We start from the raw sequence: 18867 nt of genomic DNA on the forward strand, positions 1-18867 counted from the left end.
ACGGAGACCACCCAGGCAGCTCATGGGTGAGCTGTGAAAGGAGGCGACGTATGGAAGTGTGTGCACTTGAAAGAATAAATATAGGCAGTTCAAATCATTACAATGTTCAGTTATCCTATCGAGTACTTACGGCAGAAGCATAATTACAGGTCATACAATGCTAATCATTTTGTAGTGTCATCTGTATATAGAGTTTAACTCTTATACAAGCAAAACATGGTACTCAAAGTCTTTGCAGTACTTTAAGAAAACATAGATCTGTACAAATAAAAATGCATTTGGATGAATGTTACCCTTTAGGTATTTACTGGCGTGCTATCTTAATGTGTGGCTTTGGTTTTGAGAGACAGTTTGAGCTCAACTGACAGATAATGACTGTTGAAATAACAGGGTCCACGCCACCCCTGCCTTTGTCCAGACGCCTTGTTCTGCCTCTTCCGCTGCCCTCTGTTAGCACTTACACACTTCTGTGCACACAGTGATTCAGTCGAATATCAAAAAACTGACCTAAGAGGTGAAGAGGTTTGTGTGTCAGACTAAAATTGGATAGTTTCTGCTGAGTCAATCATTTCCCATGAGGATTAGGGAAAAAAAAAAAAAGTTGAAACCCCAAAGAATCTATTTCTTTTCTGATGTAAAAAGCAAACACACCTTTTAAAATGTGTTTTGTCTTACTGCAGCTTTGCAAAATTTTCAATTTGCTGAAATACTCAGGTTTCATTTGAGTGGATGATTAATTGCAAAGAGAACTGCTGTTGTGTTAGCTCTGTTTGTAGAGGCGAGTCATATATGAAGTGTTTAGTATACTTTGCTCACAAGACAATCTTGAATAGGGCAGCTTTGAACCCAGGCAGGTAGGATTGTTTCATTGTTCCGTTTTTTATATGAAATATTTCTCCAGTTTTCATGTATGACATAATGGTGTTGGGACAGTAGATGAAAGAGGGAAGATCTAAAAATGCTTTCCCTTCAAAACCAAAGAAATAGTCTTTCGTGATTTTTCCAGCAGAAATTTATATGTACAAAGACAACAGTAAGTGTAAGAGTGATAATGCCCATCTCTTTTCTGCTGATATATGAAAATAATGCAGCTCTGTGATCTTGATTTTTATTTCATTTTGTTATTTTAAAGTACATAGGGTAGAATATATCATCTTCTGCACAAACCTCAGACTTTCAGAAGGTACAGCAACTTTGTAAAGAGTTAAGAAGTGGAAGAGTAGAGTACATTTCCCAAGCTTTCACCCAGGTGTTGTGATGATTCTTTGATGGTTTTTTTGGGGCATAATTACTGCGATCTTGTTGCAAATCTCTCAGTGAGTTTTTGAGCTGTTAGGTCAGCATAACGACAGATCTAACAGTCTGTGTCCTGCTTGACGCAGCATAGTTCTTTTTCTAATCAAAAAGGAAGAAGCAAAGACCCTTCTCTTGTGCAGAATCATGGTTTTTCCATTCCTGCCTTGAACGGCTGTGATTTGGGATGCCTTTCGTGGACCTTCTGGGTTTTTACTATCATGCTAAACTTTACTCAACATCACTGATGGTTGCAGTGAAAGTTTGTTTCAGCACTGTCGGGTCCTTCCTGCAAAACTGTAACATTACTTTTCTAAAGATTTTACCAAAGCTTGTTGCTGTTGGAAAGCTGAAACAACTACAGTAGATGGTGATAATCGCAGTAACGATCGTGTCTTCCAGATTCCTGCTTAAAGAAGGGGGCTTGGCATAGTGCCTTCTGATGTGATCCGAGTGCAAGTGAGGCAAGGCTGTATTTGTGTGAGGTTGCTCGTATATATCTGTTCGTATGACGGACCATGATGGTTGGTGCTGACAGAGGTATTTTAGTGAAGTTTATCAAGTTTATGTAAGCTTTATGAGTTTGAAGAAACTCTGGATAAAAGAGAGAAGGACCTACAAGGGGAGATAATTGTTCTGACTGTGCAGAAAGGAGTAAAAAGATTGCCATGTAGTAATAAAAAGATGCTTTTACTTGCAGAAGGATTGAGGCAAACAATTGAGGCATTGTATTCATAGAATCATAGAGTCATAGAATCATTTTCGTTGGAGGAGACCCTCAAGATCATTGAGTCCAACCATAACCTCACTCTAGTAACACACCATGTCCCTAAGAACCTCATCTACACGTCTTTTAAACACCTCCAGGGACAGTGACTCAACCACTTCCCAGGCAGCCTGTTCCAATGCTAGACAATGCTTTCCGCGAAGAAATTTTTCCTAATATCCAACCTAAACCTCCCCTGGCGCAACTTGAGGCCATTTCCTCTCATCCTGTCACTTTCTACTTGGGAGAACAGAAATTCATATTGTCACATATAACTTTGAATTGCTGATGACCTGATCATCCAGAGGAGGACTGGGATTCCTCTCTGCTGTCCCCTCCTGAGAGGGCTAATGTCGTAGAGCAAGCAACCTGTGCCACTGTAGGTCCAAAGGAGTGAGTTTAACACTTGTTCCATAATCCTGTGAAAGGCTGCCTGTAAGGCAATTCAATCACAAAGGGTTATCTGATTATTTGGATACTACCTGTGTGACTGTTTGTGTGCTACTGAATGCACACATTGCTTGTTGATATTTTGTATGTATTGTACAAGGTTATTTTGGGGTGCGCTCAGTACAGGAGAGAACAAGTCATGTTCTTTAGACTTGTAAGCCATTCTGGTTATGATCAAATATGGAGCAGCCTGAGGATTGCTTGAGATACTTCTGTAATTTGATGAGCAGTCTGCAAAACATGCTTAATGGGGCAGCTGTGGGAAAAATGACTGTCCAGTACCTCCTTATCAAGTGGCTTTAAAGGGCAGGACTAGGGATAAATGAATTGGTCCCCTGGGTCTAAATTGGCATATTCATGTAGATCCTGGGAAATGTCTGTCAGAAAGCAGTGAGGATTGCTTTATGCCCTGATGGAGAACAACACTTTGTAGGCCAAGAACATGCAAGTCCCTCAGGGAGTCTAAGTGGACCTGCTTTCTGGGCTAGTACAACGGTGTTTGACAACTTTTTTGTGTGTGTATGTGTGGTCCTTCATGTAACAGTGGGAATAATTTGTTGAATTTTTAAATATTTGCAGTTGATTCATCATTATGCACTTACTGGATCTGCATAGATAAACTTGTAAATGGTTTATGCAAATAACTTTATTTTTGCACGTGTACTTCGACAGTGTTGAAGATACAGGTACAAGTAAAACATGCAAAGTGCATGTGCTTGCAAATGCAAGTCCTATCTTAGGAAAAAGCAGTGAAAGATTCTTCTGTTAAATAGTTTAAAATCATGTTTCCATACAGATTTCAATGAAGCAGTGCCAGAAACAGAGAGACTGGACTCCAAAGCTCTGAAGACTCGAGCTCAGCTTTCAGTGAAGAACAAGCGGCAGAGACCTTCTAGAACAAGGCTGTACGATAGCATCAGTTCAACTGATGGTGAGGACAGCCTAGAACGAAAGGTGAGAAGGACTCTACCCTCTCTCTCAGGCTTCCTATGGAGTGCTAGATTGCCCCTGTAAGTCATTTCATCCTCTGTCTTTGTCCTTTCATTGTAGCACAGGCAGTATTTATTCCTCTGTGGCCAGTATGCTACGAATGTCCTTGAGCGATGTGCGAGTCTGGTCTCCTTTGAGTCAGCACACCTGGTTTTTTGGTTTTATTGTTGTTTTGTTTTTAACAGGAATCCTGGGCTTTCTGATTTATGTGCTTTATAATGCAGAGTGAGTCCTTTCATTTATGCAGGAGGTGAAAGGAACTTGAATAGTGTGTTTCTCTATTGATTTGTTAACACAATTGATATGGTACTCGTTGTTTTGTCCAATTCTGACTTCCATCTGAAAGCAAATACCAATAAACAACACTGTATGTGCTATAAGAAAGGTAATGGCATGAATTGCTAAAGCATTTCTTACAAATAGAAGGGTAAATTATTAATAAAAGAATTGCATGTTCAAAGTAAACCTTGCTCTGATTGGTTACTAAATGGTATAACTTGCTTTATAATCTCTTATACCAACAGCCGCCAAACAGTCACAGTAGTCCCATGCACATTTCAAAATCACCACTGCCCTTATGCATGAGAGCATCCTCACCAGCATCAGATTCTGGTGCTTCCTCCCTCTCCCCCGTGGCTAGCAGTGCAGCAATCTCCCTTGACAACCTAACCGAGAACCAAGAAGGAGGACAGCACCACAAAGGAGGTGTCCTTTCCCCACATGCTCGGGGAGACACTCCACTTTCCTCTCCTTCGAAATCTGGGCACAGCTCTGAAGCATCTCCTTTGCATCATCCAGCTGGCAGGAATATTTTACAGGATAAAGGTATTGCTATTTTCTACAATAAATTGATGCACCATTTTGCTCACTTACATCTACTTCATGAACTTCTGTTGTGTAGTAGGACCTTACCAACTAGAAGGCCATTGTCTTCTAACTTCTTTTGTCTACCTGGAAGTAAAAAAAATTACAATTGACCTTGTGTGATGGTATAAGAAAATGGCAAAGTTGAAACTGAGATCACAACTGCTTCCTCTTTTTCCTTCTTAGAACTCACTGAAAAAGATAGAGGGAAGTTGCCTTTAAGAAAATCTTATCTATTATTTTTAAAACCACCAAATTATTTGACCTTAGGACATTTCTGTATTAGAAACATGCTTATCACAGTGTACTTAGTTTAATTATGTGTTTTTGGCACTGCTAGATGCTTTTTTTGGAGGGTGGGGAGTGTAAAGCAAGAATAACAGATTGTAGCTTTTAATTGCTGAGAGGCAGCATGGTCTAGGTTAAACAAGGGTCGATGTCTGGGTTATCTTCATTTACAGAAAAAAAAATCAAGTAATTTGTTGAGAGGGTTGGCCACGTTGTTTATTTAATTCAGATTCTTTAAGCTGGATAAAACATGAAGTAATCCCACCTAGCTCAGGTGTGTTTCTCAGGTATTAATTTATTCAATATAACATGGTACAGAATTCCAAGCCCTCTTGTTCAGGTGCCTTGTGAAGTCAAAATTAGCATTTTATACAATTTTCATATTCTTAGCTGTGCATCTTGCATTCTCTGTCACATAAGCTAAAATATGTAATAAAAATTGTTTGTAAGTGAGGACTGCAGGAATAGGTCTGGATAGGTTCTTAACAGACTTTGGCTCACTTAAATTAATTGAAAAAAAATTGTTGAGGATTTTTTTTTTGTCTGCATAGCTGAAAAGACTTGCCATTCATTTACAACCTGTTTTTTCGTAATCTTCATACAGGGTTTTCACACAGATTCTTAAAAGACAGATTAATGAAGTTCTCTTGGATTTAGGCTAGGTTACCAAATGCTACCATTTTTACATATGTTCTAAAATTGCTAGTCTAATTGTATGGTTGCTAATTGTGTAATTGTTAATGAATCAAAATTAAATTCAAAGCTTGAGTTTGGCAAGTAAAAATAAGGGTACGAACATAAGAATGTGACTTTCCACTCTGACTTCAGCTTGAATGTATGATTGGTTTATCAGTGAAGTCATAAATCCTGCATTTCCATCCAGTGCACGAAAAATATCTTGATAAAAATTTGGTGAAGACTAGCCTTGTAGTGTAAGGAATAAGGCATTATATTCCACTCCCTGTATTGCTCTTTCCTCCCCAATTTAGCTTTGAAAAATAATCTGTCTAAATATTGGTGTTGTGATTGTTAAGTAAACAACTGGTGCTTTTTGGGTATATCCAAATTCTGATGAGTACATGAAAATTAAACCAGAACAATTTAGTTACAAATGGAAAATTTGCATTTAATAAGTCCTACAAAAAAGTAATCTCCTAGAGCGGTGGTTGTTTAACAGCAAGTGTTGTAGCAATAGTAGTTTAATTGATTGCTGATTTGGCTGTCAAACTCTCACAGGTCAGAAAATAAGAAGGGCCATTGTATTTGTTCTGTGTGTTCAGGTAGAATTTTTTTAGAGATGGAAAGACAACACATTCGTGGGCATGTGTGTGTCCATTGATTAATCTCTGATTAGCAAAAGTGAGCACTATCAGGTTCACATTTGCCTTTTTTTTCTTTCTCATGAGATCCTGCAGTGTTGTGGGAAGAGCTGAAATGGCGTAAGATCTGTTTCCTCATTATTGCGAAATGGTAAAAAAATCATAGAATAGTTTGGGTTGGAAGGGACCTTCAAAGCTCATCCAGTCCAACCCCCTGCAGAGCGCAGGGACATCTTCAACTAGAACAGTTTGGTGAGAGCCCTGTCCAGCCCGGCCTTGAATGTCTCCAGGGATGGGGCATCTACTACCTCTCTGGGCAACCTGGGCCAGTGTTTAACCACCTCATCGTAAAAAAATGTCCTCCTCATATCTAGCCTGAATCTTCCCCCCTCTAGTTTAAAACCATTACCCCTTGTCCTGTTGCAACAGGCCCTGCTAAAAAGTCTGTCCCCATCTTTTTTATGAGCCCCTTTTAAGTACTAGCAGGCTGCTATAAGGTCTCCCCGGAGCCTTCTCCAGGCTGAACAACCCCAGCTCTCTCAGCCTGTCCTCATAGGAGAGGTGTTCCAGCCCTCTGGTCATCTTGATGGCCCTCTCCTGGACCCTCTCCAACAGGTCCAAAGGCGTTTTGCTTGCTTGTCTTTTAAGCACAACTTTTTCATGTATTTGTATGATTAATTTATTTTCTCCAGTTCTGCCTGTTTTGTGCAACAGCATCCTTTGACATGGCAGCCAGGGTAAACCCCTATGGGGTGTAAGTCTGTTTGCAACTATGTTGTGACCTTGGGGAAGAAAGTTCAGTCTAGTCTCCTTTCGCATCCATCAGCCACAGATTATTTACACCAGCTCCTTGAGGCTGAAAGTGATGGATTAAATGGCTTCCATCTGATTTATTCGGAGGAACTGGCTCTCCCTCAACCTATCTGAAGAACTTCAAGGAGTTAAGGGAAGATGCACCCTTCCAGGGTGGTCAAAGGCCCTCCTGCCCACACAGGGCACCTGCAGCCCTGGTTTGCGGCCACTGCCACAGGCCAAGCACTGCGTACCTGCGTGTGTGCAGGTGCCTGTAGAGTCAAATCTACTCCACTACTGAAGCTGTTTTAGGGACCCAGCCTGTCCATCTGCCACTTGTCCCATAGCCAGCGTGAATGCTTTCCCCAGCGAATTGTTGTTATTTGGCGGGCTCCGGCTACATCCAACTGCATGCGAGTGGGAGCACAGCGCTAAGAGTCTGAATAGAAATTTGCAATACCAGCTGGCTGCTGTGTGTCACTGCTGAGGTCTCCAGATTATTTCTTCTACTACAATAGCAAAACCTCCAGCTACTAAATGCTTTTCTTATTTGCCCACCACAAACGTAGTTTCATTTACTTTCATTAAGAAGTTTCTCAAAAAGGCCCACCACCCTCCAGTGCCCATTGCCTGTGAATAGCCGCTGTGAAAATAAACATTATGATCTTTTATTCTTGAAAGTGGCAATTTGACAGTGGTTAAATGGGAAGTATGCATTAAAGGTGAAAGAGAAACCTTAAGACGAGAAAGGAGAGGAATATGTGCAGCATAGGGGTGATGCAAAGCTCTCCTCAGCCTCCCTGGGCAATGGAATTCTTCTTGGGACAGTTCCTTTGGTCATTCTTCCTATTATTCTTTTTAGTTTTCTTTTTTTCTTGAACACTTTTTTTTTTTAAACATAAGGACTTGTGTTAGAAGAAATAATATGCCTTTTAGAGTGTGAGTATTGCAAGAAGCTTATTTTCCTGCTTTTTCCAGGATTTGTCAGCCACTTGCACATTGAATTTTTTACTTGAATGAAAATCTGGCCAAATATTATCCACAAGCAATATATGAAGTTCTTCTATACACACAGTGGAATGTTCTATGATAGTGCTGTGGTATTTTGGATTAATTCTGAGGACTTAATTTATGTCAGCTACAGTAGGAGAAATCCACAAACCCAGCGATGTTTTCAGTTAGAAGTCACTGTACATCTGAGGTCACATTGTAAAAGTCACCAAACCACAAGTGACTTGAATGACTGACCTTCATTTGCTTCCTTTACAGTATTTGGGTAACACTCTTTAAGAATCAGAGAAACTGTGTCTGAATTTTTCAACTGCTGTGTGTTTTCTTTTAGCTTCCATACAGATTTCACAGGATGTTTTGCAGACTCAGATTCATTGTTTTGGCTTTATAGGTACTGCAGGCTGTTTCCTCTTTAGGCTTTAACAGTGTTTGTAGAATAGATCAAAAATTGGTACAGGTGTCAGGGCAAATTTATTAACTAAGCTACTTTTAACTTTTTTTTTCTTTTTTTTTTTTAAATTCGGAATGGTTGGATTGCAAGTTAAATGTTTATTTTAACAAAGATGTTCAAGCTAAACAGATAACTATTACCCAGCATGTCCATCATAAAAGAGGCACTTGGCTCCAAAGTTCAAGAAAGATTTTCAGGAGTCGTTTTGGAAGTAAAGGATACATACCAAATCAGTTCTGTAAAAGGAAACTTAAGCTTAGTTAAAAAATGGATTAACTGTTATGTTTGTTTGTAAATCTTTTGTGTTGTTTGACTTACTACGTATTCATTAAAACTCAACCAAAATTAACTTTTCATTTTCTTCAATTAAAATAAGATTTCTTCATGTGTATTTTCAAATTCTGAAAGTATTTATTTATTTTTATTCCTTTTCACACGATCTTCCTAAAAATAAGAAGAATTCACCTAATTAAATTGTGTACTCACACACATGTACATGTATGCATATCTAATTATGAAAAGATACACAAATTGTTATGGATGGAAAGTGGAATAGCTATCAGTAGCAATTAAAAATAATAATGTACATTCTTCCATGTACAAATGTATCCTAGATGGTGCCACATGTGCTCAGGCAGCAAGAACAACTAGCCCTACTATAGGGCATGCAGAAAAACTAAAGCGAAAACTTGCAGATCTTGGGTAAGCATTTTGTTATTTTAAATACTTACTCTTTTAATTAAAAGGATTGAAAGTAAAATTTCAAATATGTTTTCTGATGTTTTCTAATATTGTTGTAGGGCTCCCTTGAGAAGGAGTTCAAACAAGGGCAAGAAGCGGAAAGAGAAAGAAGCAATTAGGGTGACCTGTGGCAGTAGGTATGGGTAAAAGATTGAGGATGTAAGAAATGATATGCCAGAAACATTAGAAAAACCTAATCCTCCTAGCCCATGGGAACATTAACTATCCCACTGACTTCATATACATAAGTGTTAAGCTTTGAGGTAACCTGCTGAGCTTATAAACCTAGATTTCTTAACTAATGAAAGACTAACATATAATCTAAAACTACTTAGAGGTTTAAAATATTGTGGGCTCACTACTACTGCTGCATCCACTTTGCAGAAATAGATTATCAGAGCTGGCCTACAAGATGCACACATGATACCTGTGATCCAGACATCTTGACACAATTCCACATATTTTTTGTAAAAAGCCCCCAGAGCAAGGATGGGCAGCAGCTGTTCACTGCAGCTTCACAGCACCCACATCAGGAATGCCTTCAGAAGGGTTTGTTTCTGAAGATGGACGTTAGAAGTTGAAATCAGGTAGGAAAAGTGCTGACTGCATTGGTCACATCATAAACTCTCAGGGAAGGAATTCTGAATTCCTTGTGAGATCTAATGAGACCACATCACCAGCATCTGGACTCTGAATAAAATCAGTGTTCAAAACTGCAGGAAAAACTCTTCTCTGCAAAAGCTGGTGTAGACTTTGCTGAAGGTCTCTCCTCACATACTGATGAATCTGACAAGATCCCAGCTAAAGGGCGTAATACCTGGTTCCAGGTGCGAAGGACATGCATTCAGTTAAATGTCAAGAGTGCTAAGCAGACAATACATTCCCAAAGTTTAGAAACGACATAGCAACTCAAAACCTCTTTCCGTATAAAACAATGCAAAAGAAAACCTACATAACAAAAGAGATATCTAAAGAAAGCAAACTTTCAGTGCTACTCAGAAAGTCGTTGTGGTGGAAAACCAGTGTGTAGTCATTTGTGGAGTTTTGCTGACATTCTAATATGCAGAGCCCCAGTGACAAGAATATTGTATAGCTCCATAGCATCAGAAAAGCAAAAGAAACCTTAGAATTCTGACTTACTCCCTCAGGCACACTGTGCTGAACTGCAGTGTTCTTCTGTCTCGGCACACATTTGTACATTTGTATCCTGCAAATATCTGGCAGGATCTTCAGTGATCTTAGGCGGCAGTTGTCACCTCTATGCTGGTGTCGGAAAAACCTGTCCCAGTTGGTTCCACTGGTGCATCTGCTCGCGATGTGCTTTGGAGTCGGTGGTAATCACTGCTGGATTTCTCTGGTGACAGGGAGAGATTTCTTAAAGCAAATTCTCTGCATCTCAGTGTAGCTATAAGGCAGCTAGTGCCCTCAGCAGGGTGTTGAACATCACATAGCCACAGGGTGAGGGAAATGAATGTGTACTTGTTGGTAAGAGCTCGATATATTCCATATACCAATGTCGTATATTAAAGACATTTGTGAGATTCCGTAGGTATCTTCTTTAGAGAAAGCAGGTCTCAGTGTAGAGAGATCAGTTGCTTATCAGACTACTTCATAAATCAGCTATTTGTATTTGTTAATATTTCTGAGTTTGGATACAGTTAATAAAAGCAAAATTTAATACTGCTTTCAAAGTCACAATTCATAAGCATTTGTAATTCTCACTGTGCCTCTGTAAACTGGAATGTTATTATTTCGGTACAACTTTTTAAACACCCATTTTCAATTCCTTTGTTACTAACTCCGAGGAAGTTACCTCAGAAGAAATGTGAGGATGTTTTCTCTACAGTCCAAAGCTGTATAAGCTCTTTGAAAGATGGAAGATGATCAAAAGACATCATCCCATTACAATTACATCCATTACAGCAACTGATTGATATAGAATTAATCACACTGTCAGATGGATGTTGCATGCATTATTTTGCCATTACCAAAAGGTAGCACTCAGTATGTGTAAATAAAATCCCGAATTCTTTCCTAAGACTACCACTAATGTTACTAAAAAATTCCGCATTTAAACAAGAAGCATATATTCCTCTACCTGGAGCTAGGTGAATCAGGCAACATAATTTGATTTTTCTTTCTGCTTTCAAGCAAGACTAGAGGATGAGGTAAGAGACCAGGACTGGGTCAGATACATCTACCTTTATGTAGGCAAAGTGAGGGAGGATTCTTCTGCTTCCATGGGTGGGGGCTCTTTGACAATCTCAGTTTCATCCACACAGAAAAGAGGCTTCACAATGTGCAAAGCTCTAGTGATTATGTTAATAATGCTGTAGAAGCTCTCCAGAAAGTAGAAGTTGAGGGGAGATTTACATATGTGAAATTTACTGATGGCTGCTAAGAGTAGTAGAAGTTTAATGCTCTGAAACAGTATATATGTTGATGTAAATAATATGAGGCTATGACATATGCATAAGTTCTTTGAGGCAGACACTTTACATAGTTACTTTTAATGTACATAATATACTGTTGACATGATATATTTAGCGGCTAATTTAGGCATTTTATTTTATAACTGTTACCTTTGCCTTGATCACATTATCCACTGCAATCTTTGTTACTACAAAGAGAGGAGTTGGTGATATCACAGAGGTGTTTTTTCATTTTTCTATAGTAATATTTTTAATATTTAATATCTTTAAAATCGAGATAATAATATTCTACCAGTATTTAGTTTTTGTAACAAAGGCACATCTCCATAGATGGATACAGGTGCACCTGATTCATTCTGCCTGGGCTCGAAATCCAAGCCAGACCTTCTCTGGGAAGCAGAGCCCGCTTGGGTTGGTGCTGAGTCTAACCTGTCTCCTCATGCTGAGGTTCCACTGGGCTCAGAAATGCACCGACACAACATGTGGCTTCTTGACTGGAGCTGGCTCACATCTGAACAGTGGCAGTACAGGCATTTTGCATTTACTGCGTCTATGTTGTCTAAGAGAGCTGGAGTTAGAATCAAAAGAAACCACTTTTATTTCTTTTGTGAAAGAGAGATTTCAGGCATGCCCCTACCGGCTGCATACCACTCAGTTCTTTAGTCACAGTTGCAGGGAATGTCACTCCTTTTACAATTAACTGCCTCTGTAGCATTTTGTTTTCTCTTGTTTTATAATCTAACACATAGTCCTGCTCCTTTCTCTTAAACAGGACCACCAGAGAGATGCTGCAGAAATCAGCAAACACTAAATCTTTAGCAGAGCGATCCTCCTCTCTCCCACACTGTGTACCATTCACATGGTATGGAGAGAGTGGCAAGGGATCCAATTCTTCCAGCAACCTGCCATCGCCTACCAGCTCAACTGAACCTTCCTCTGAAAATATAAGTCCAGCTAAAAAAGGGTCAAAGGTAGAAGACAAAAACTACCTTATTCCCACTGTGTTGAGTGGCATAATTGGCTTAATGTTTTTGGAAAAATAACAGGCCAATATGTGAATACTACAATAAACAGTGCATGGTGTTCATTGTACGGCAAAACCTCATCCAAACAGAACACTGCTGTCATTGTACCATCCCAGATTCTGCCTTTTTATTCTGTCTTTATGTACATTAATTCAGTAAACTAACTGTGGTGTGCTGTACCGTAACAAAAGCAAGTGGTGCCAGTGGAAATTAGCATTTGGATCCACTGAACAAATGCTAGATTTTTGTATTCAATTATAGATATTTTCTGCATTCTTCAGGACTGATTGTGAGAATACCTACCTATGGTCAAACGAGGTGTTTGCAAGTGAAAAAATGCTGTATGCCCGTCAGTCATTTGCCTTTTTTCCCCCCAATAATGCAATCTGTTTGTCGTGCATGCTGGATGTTGGATTTAATTCTATATATGAAAACGCTTGAACTCTAAATATGAACTATTGCAATTTAATACATCTGTGTGATTCCTTTCTGTGTGCATGAATGTTGCAGCATGATAACTCCTTAAATAACCCTTAGTTATAGTAATATACTTGGCTTTTTCGTGTTTATTTTCACTTCTGGAAAATATTTCTCTGCCTGTATTTTCTTATAACTTGCAGCAGTTTACATTTTATATTGGTCTGGTAGAAAGAAACAGATATGGTTCTCAACTTTATGTACAGGAGTACGAATCAGAAAACTAATTTCTCTGTCTTCTTCGAACCCATGCATGTACATAATAGCAGTTTCCACAGGCATTTCTTACTCTTTTGGTGCCAAAAGCTGGTGGTACCTGACTTCTGTGCACCAAGCCACGCCAGGTCACAGTCGTGATTGTGTTACTTGGCAGGGAGAACAACACCAGGCTGAGCAGCGCGAATTAGACTGGTAGAGAAGGCCTTGGGTGAAATCTCTGAAGATTAAAGAGAAACGAATTGGTTACCTGGCTTCTTTTGAAAAGAAAGATGAGGATTAGACATGTGAATCCTATACGTCCATTTAAACAAACATCGTGTAAAAAATAATTTTTGAATGGGGAAAAAAGCAACTCCTTTTACAGTTAGTGTTAGGTTGAGGTTTGGGGAGTGGAGCAGGGGTTGTCCTGCTGCCATAATAATTAGCAGGCCTTGGCCAGCTTGTGTTTTGCCTATAGAAAATTAAATTTTAAAGACTTAAATTCATCGTAAGGCTGAAGCTTGTACGAAATAGAGGTGAAAGAAAACTGAAAGTACTTAAAAAAGAAAAATATGTTCTTCACACAACAGGAGGTAGAGCTGTTGAACTCCTGGCCTAAGAACACTGTGGGGGCTAAAATTTTGCATATTAAGGAAGCTGCTCAGATTTTTTTTCTTCTCTATAAAGAGCTGGGTAAAGCAGAACAGGAATTCCAAATGTAGGTGTGAGAAAACTGATCACAAAACCATTTTTATATTCTCTGCAAAGTTTGCAAGCTTTTAAATTAGCAGCTTCTATACTGCTCTTCAGGTTTTTAAAGCACAGTGTGATACAGTATTTAGTTGGATTTCCAGCAAAACTAAGAGGACCAACACTTGATATTTTTGGAAGACTTCTTGTTTTCAGGAAAGATAGCTCACCTATCTTCGGGGGGAAGGATAAAAGGATAACTTTTTTAGTATTGTTTTTGGTTTTGATGCTTGGATCCATGTGAATTGAATTTTATGTACATTTTAATTCATTTAGATGTTAGAGTGGAGATTAGAGGTGTCTATCATTAACTATATATTGAATTTAAATGGAATATCTTGGTGTCCTTAATTTTTTTTACATTTTGGTTTTTTATGGTTCTCAGTCTATTGTGAAATACCTGTTAACTTTTATCTTCTTCTGAGGGTAATTTTGCTGTGTACCTGGAAAATATGTGCAGGCTTTTGCTGTTCTTTGCTGCAAGGTGTGATGTCTGTCATTGCATTGTTAAGAAAAAGCAGTGTTTGTTTTATGGTTATTATTTCAGTAAATAACACTCAATATCCAAAGTTCTCTTCTACTTTCAACTTCATTTTTTTTCCTAAAGGCATAGGCAAAGAGGGAAGATCCTTTCACTTTTCTAGGAGATTATTTGGGACTCAGAAATGGCTTCACAAGATATTCTCCTTGCTCTTTCAATAGCAATTTTCACATCTCTCTGCTAATTAAACCTCTGTCCTATTCTTTGTGCTACTACCTGTGCTACGCTTGTCCTAAATATTTGGAGGACAGTAAAATGCTAGTCATTAGCCACAGAAGCAGTAATTTAGCTCCAGGATGAGAGCCAGCATCTTAATAGGGATTGTTTTCAGGCCCTTTTGCTATTAATTGAGGAATTAGGACGGCAAAGGTGTCTCTTGAAGTACACAATGGTAAAAATACTGTGTATTCTGTAAATATTAACAATAGTACAAATTAGGCTTCCTCATGTGTATTGTAACTGGTTTGGTAAATGATTGAAATCACTCCTGAACTATGCCAACCTGAAAGACAAAAAGCAAATTTCCCTTTTAGATGCACATACTGGATTGTTTGTTCATTCTAACTCATCTTTTTCTCCACAGAATTTCACGTTCAACGATGATTTCAGTCCCAGCAGCACAAGTTCAGCTGATTTGAGTGGTTTAGGAGCAGAACCTAAAACCCCAGGTTTCTCGCACTCCTTAGCACTGTCGTCAGATGAGGTATGCTGATGAAATTGTTTAAGATGGGAAATAGTTGTTTCCTTTTTCCCATAGCATTTTGCTTGATAATTACTCAAATATAAAAGGGATATTTTTTAGGCAGTAGCATGGGAGAAGAGAATTAATCTTGGTTTCTAGATTATAATTTTTCTTGTTTGTATGATAATTACTTGAAATAAAGGTCCTATGGTATTATCATAGGAAAACAGGATGTGGTTGGTTTCCTAAGAGATGCTATATCCTCACACATTTTAATACATTTTTCCTACATTCTGTATAATGCTCATGTGGACCAATACATATACACACACATCCACTAAAATAGACCCAGTTGAGACAATTTTGAGATAGTAAAGATACAGTATAGTTTGGTAAATATAGTTGAGATGTAAGGCACCTTCACCTCGACTGATTTTTACCCTGATACATTAAAATAATAATGACCTGTGTACACAGTAATTGTGTATTACTGTACCTGAATGTACATACTTTGATTAGAATGTATATATCTAAATCCACTTTGCATTCTCTTTGTGCTTGCTTCGCATAGTGGATTTGAATTCAGTTACTTCAAACCAGAGATTTTTTGAACAATGATAATGTGAAGAAGCATTCCTAACCCTGTAAATTGGTGACATAATTGAGTCAAATATAATAGATTGAAAATACTTTTCTTAAGATACTAGTTTTATAACCCAGTTGTCAATGAAGCTGCATGATTTGACAGTAGCTGACAGTGTGTCCTGTGGACTCAGGAAGCCCGTGCCTTTGTTCTCTTAAAAACACTCAGTAAGAACTGCATATTTTTAATGTGAGGTTTGAACAAGGGTTTTTTTTAGAGAGAAGGAACTTGAGGTATCTATGTCTTTTTTTTAATGGTGGTTAGGTTTGTGCTGTTGTTGCCTGCATGCTTTGCATGGGTTTAAAGAATGAGAGCTGTTCCCTGCAACCCCATGTGCCAAAATGCAAGTCTACAAAACCAACCATTTACTTTAGAGGTTACTCACCTCTAAAAGAATAAAGGTAATAAACGGCAAAAAATTGTAAGAATCATAGGAGAGTGTAGATGGGAGTCTGTGTATTCTGTGAATTACTGAAAACAATAAAGCCATAATTTCTACTTTATTTAGTATTAATACTCTCTTGATAATACATTTCATTTTCTTACCATGTTCCATTCCTCTTATATTATATATTTTATTGTAACAATGCCCTGTTCCCAGTGGTACTCAATTAAAAGCTTGAAAATGCTTTCATTTTGCTTGTTCAGCTCTCTACTTTATCACTTTGAAAACATCAAACCTGAGCAGGTCTATAAAAATGAATGTGTTTTCTCCCTCCTCTGCTGTGTGCCAAACTGTAGCCTCTGAATCAGGCTGGTGTTCAGCGAGAGCTGCGGTGGAAACCTCCACAGCCACCCTGGCAGGCGATTAGGCCAGCGTTGCCCTTCAGCCTTCCATGGCATGTTGCTGTGAGCACTCCTTTGCTCAGGCTTGTCTGGCAGAGCTAACATGATTATTTAAAGGAGATTTTAAAAATGAAAGGAGGAGGGAACTCAGTTCTTGCAGATTGTTCTCTAATTAAGGAGCTTTGGCTCTTGCAATTGGAGCTATAAGAAAGGTTCCCGCTGGTTCTAGGATGTCAAGACCAGGAACTCCAAGGACTTTTCATTGACACAGTCTCAGGTTTAGCTGCCAAATCATGTGTGTGCTGAGCTTTCAACATAACCTCTCTGCTTCTGGAAATAATTTTTTTAAAGAAATCTCTTTGGTTTTGGGTAGCCCTATCTGTTTGCAAATCTTGGTGCCGCTCTTGCCTGAACTTTTACATGCTGTTACATGTTCTATATTTTGTTTCTATAATGCTTTTCTTTCCCATTTCTTCGTTGCTCCCTCACTCAGAGCCTGGATATGATTGATGATGAGGTGAGATACTAGTGTGCTGTTGTGGTGAATTGTGTGACCATCACGTAGCAACATATCGTCTCATTTGCGGATTCACATTTCTTGTTTTACGGTGTTATGTGGTAAAGCCCCTTGTTTGAGCAGAACACGCAGATGTCAGTGGCTCCTCTCTCCTTGTCTTCAGTTGCCCTCTCCTTTCTGCTAAGAGTTTTCAAGGCCGTAGCAAATTGCAGCTTTTGCAATATGCTGGAAGCGGGAGGAAAGTCGCTGTCAGAGTAAATCCACCAGGCCAAGATCAGCTGCATGGAGCTCCTGCTGGCGATAGGAGAAGGAAAAGATAGTGCTTAAACCGTCTTTTCCCCTTCCCTGAGAACTGGACAGCCAGAAGCCGAGAGAGCTCCCAGCATCATCTAACCCAGCGTAAAAGCTGCTCTAACAGCAGACAGCAGCCTGCAGCAGCTGCTTTGCTGACCATGGCTGGGACAGAGCAGCTTTTGTGTCAGGCCCCGCTGGTGCACCCTGGGTGGAGAGAGTGGCAGAGTGGGGACACGGGGCTGCCCCGGCAGCTGACAGCACCTACCCCTCCCAGTGCTGTGTCCGTGCTCTCCTCCTCCTCCTCCTCCTCCTCTGCTGCGCAACGTGGTGGGAGCAGGGCCAGGGCTGTGTGTTCCACACCGCTCCTCTGTGTCATCTCATTGTCTTCCATAGGTAGCATCAGTCTCCCTGCCTGATTGGTGTCATCATGTTGAACTTCAGACTGGTTTTCTGAGTTTGTTTTTTTTTTTCCTCTGAATTTCTTGTTTTATAGCTTTAACACATCATAAAGATATGTGAATGAGCATGGGAAGTGGAATGCAGAATTCAGTGCATCCTTTAGAAACGTTCTAATTTGAAGGATAAAAATCTCGTGAGGGAATGGGAGCATACCTGTTTTGAATTGTGCCACCTGGCCTTTTCAGTCCCTGTTTGAGTTAAAAGGAATGCCAGATCCTTTGTCGTCTTCTATTTAGATGTAGAACACCTTTTGGTTACCTCGTACCAATTCTTCAATATCTGGTTAGGTATAGATGCAATATAGTGGTGTGAAATTGTTATTATTGTAGTGTAAAGATAGTACAGATACCTCTGCTTGGTTGCTGGTGGTTTGTACAGAAAAGTGTCGTTACTTGTCCTTGGTACTCTTTTAATAATAATGCAGCGTGTTTTTGTCGCAGATCCTCGATGATGGACAGTCTCCCAAGCACAGTCAGTGTCAGAGTCGCGCTGTTCAGGAGTGGAGCGTGCAGCAGGTTTCCCACTGGTTAATGAGCCTGAACCTCGAACAGTACGTTTCCGAATTCAGTGCCCAAAACATTAACGGGGAGCATCTCCTTCAGCTGGATGGGAGTAAGCTCAAGGTAATGGACTGACGACTTCAAGGCTGACTGTAGTATTTATTGTCACTTTAGGTAATCTGAAAGGAAGTAAGAACTCAGCCAGAAAGCAGTGAATCCCTGTGTGTGGAGCGGTGACAGACTAGAATAATAAACACAGAGTATAAAGCCACAGCAACACTTCAAGAAATTCCCATACGCACTTGGATTCAGGAGCTTCAGAAACAGAGGGCATTTGCTTTGTGAAAACTCTGGGTGTATATAACATACCCATATTTGTATGCATCAATCATATAGCAGCATGTCTAAGTGGCATTTACATGCACGTACTTCTCATCCAGCTCTCTTTTGCAAAAAGGTGATTCAGTTGAGATAGTAAATAGAAATACATCAGAAGTAGCAACTGAAAAATGGATTACTGGAGTACTGGAGGCATAAGCTGCTTACCAGCTGTACTATCTTAGAACTAAATACAGTTTTGATGTATAAAGTATGCATT

General features: G+C 39.4%; 1 protein-coding gene across 5 annotated transcripts in view; it reads left to right on the forward strand.

The window, feature by feature from the left end:
* Nucleotides 1–18867, forward strand: part of PPP1R9A (protein phosphatase 1 regulatory subunit 9A) — a 140182-nt gene that overhangs the window by 114651 nt on the left and 6664 nt on the right. For 3 of the 5 annotated variants that reach the window (XM_065627546.1, XM_065627545.1, XM_065627547.1), the window contains 7 exons: nucleotides 3306–3463; nucleotides 4024–4324; nucleotides 8839–8926; nucleotides 9025–9102; nucleotides 12170–12368; nucleotides 14972–15091; nucleotides 18210–18392. In XM_065627546.1, the coding sequence (XP_065483618.1) occupies nucleotides 3306–3463; nucleotides 4024–4324; nucleotides 8839–8926; nucleotides 9025–9102; nucleotides 12170–12368; nucleotides 14972–15091; nucleotides 18210–18392 (1127 nt within the window). The remainder of the gene's footprint in view (nucleotides 1–3305; nucleotides 3464–4023; nucleotides 4325–8838; nucleotides 8927–9024; nucleotides 9103–12169; nucleotides 12369–14971; nucleotides 15092–18209; nucleotides 18393–18867) is intronic. The other 2 variants (XM_065627548.1, XM_065627549.1) reach the window with 1 other exon arrangement.

This window comes from Caloenas nicobarica, chromosome 2 (assembly GCF_036013445.1).
Source record: "Caloenas nicobarica isolate bCalNic1 chromosome 2, bCalNic1.hap1, whole genome shotgun sequence".
In the NCBI taxonomy this organism is placed as follows: domain Eukaryota; kingdom Metazoa; phylum Chordata; class Aves; order Columbiformes; family Columbidae; genus Caloenas; species Caloenas nicobarica.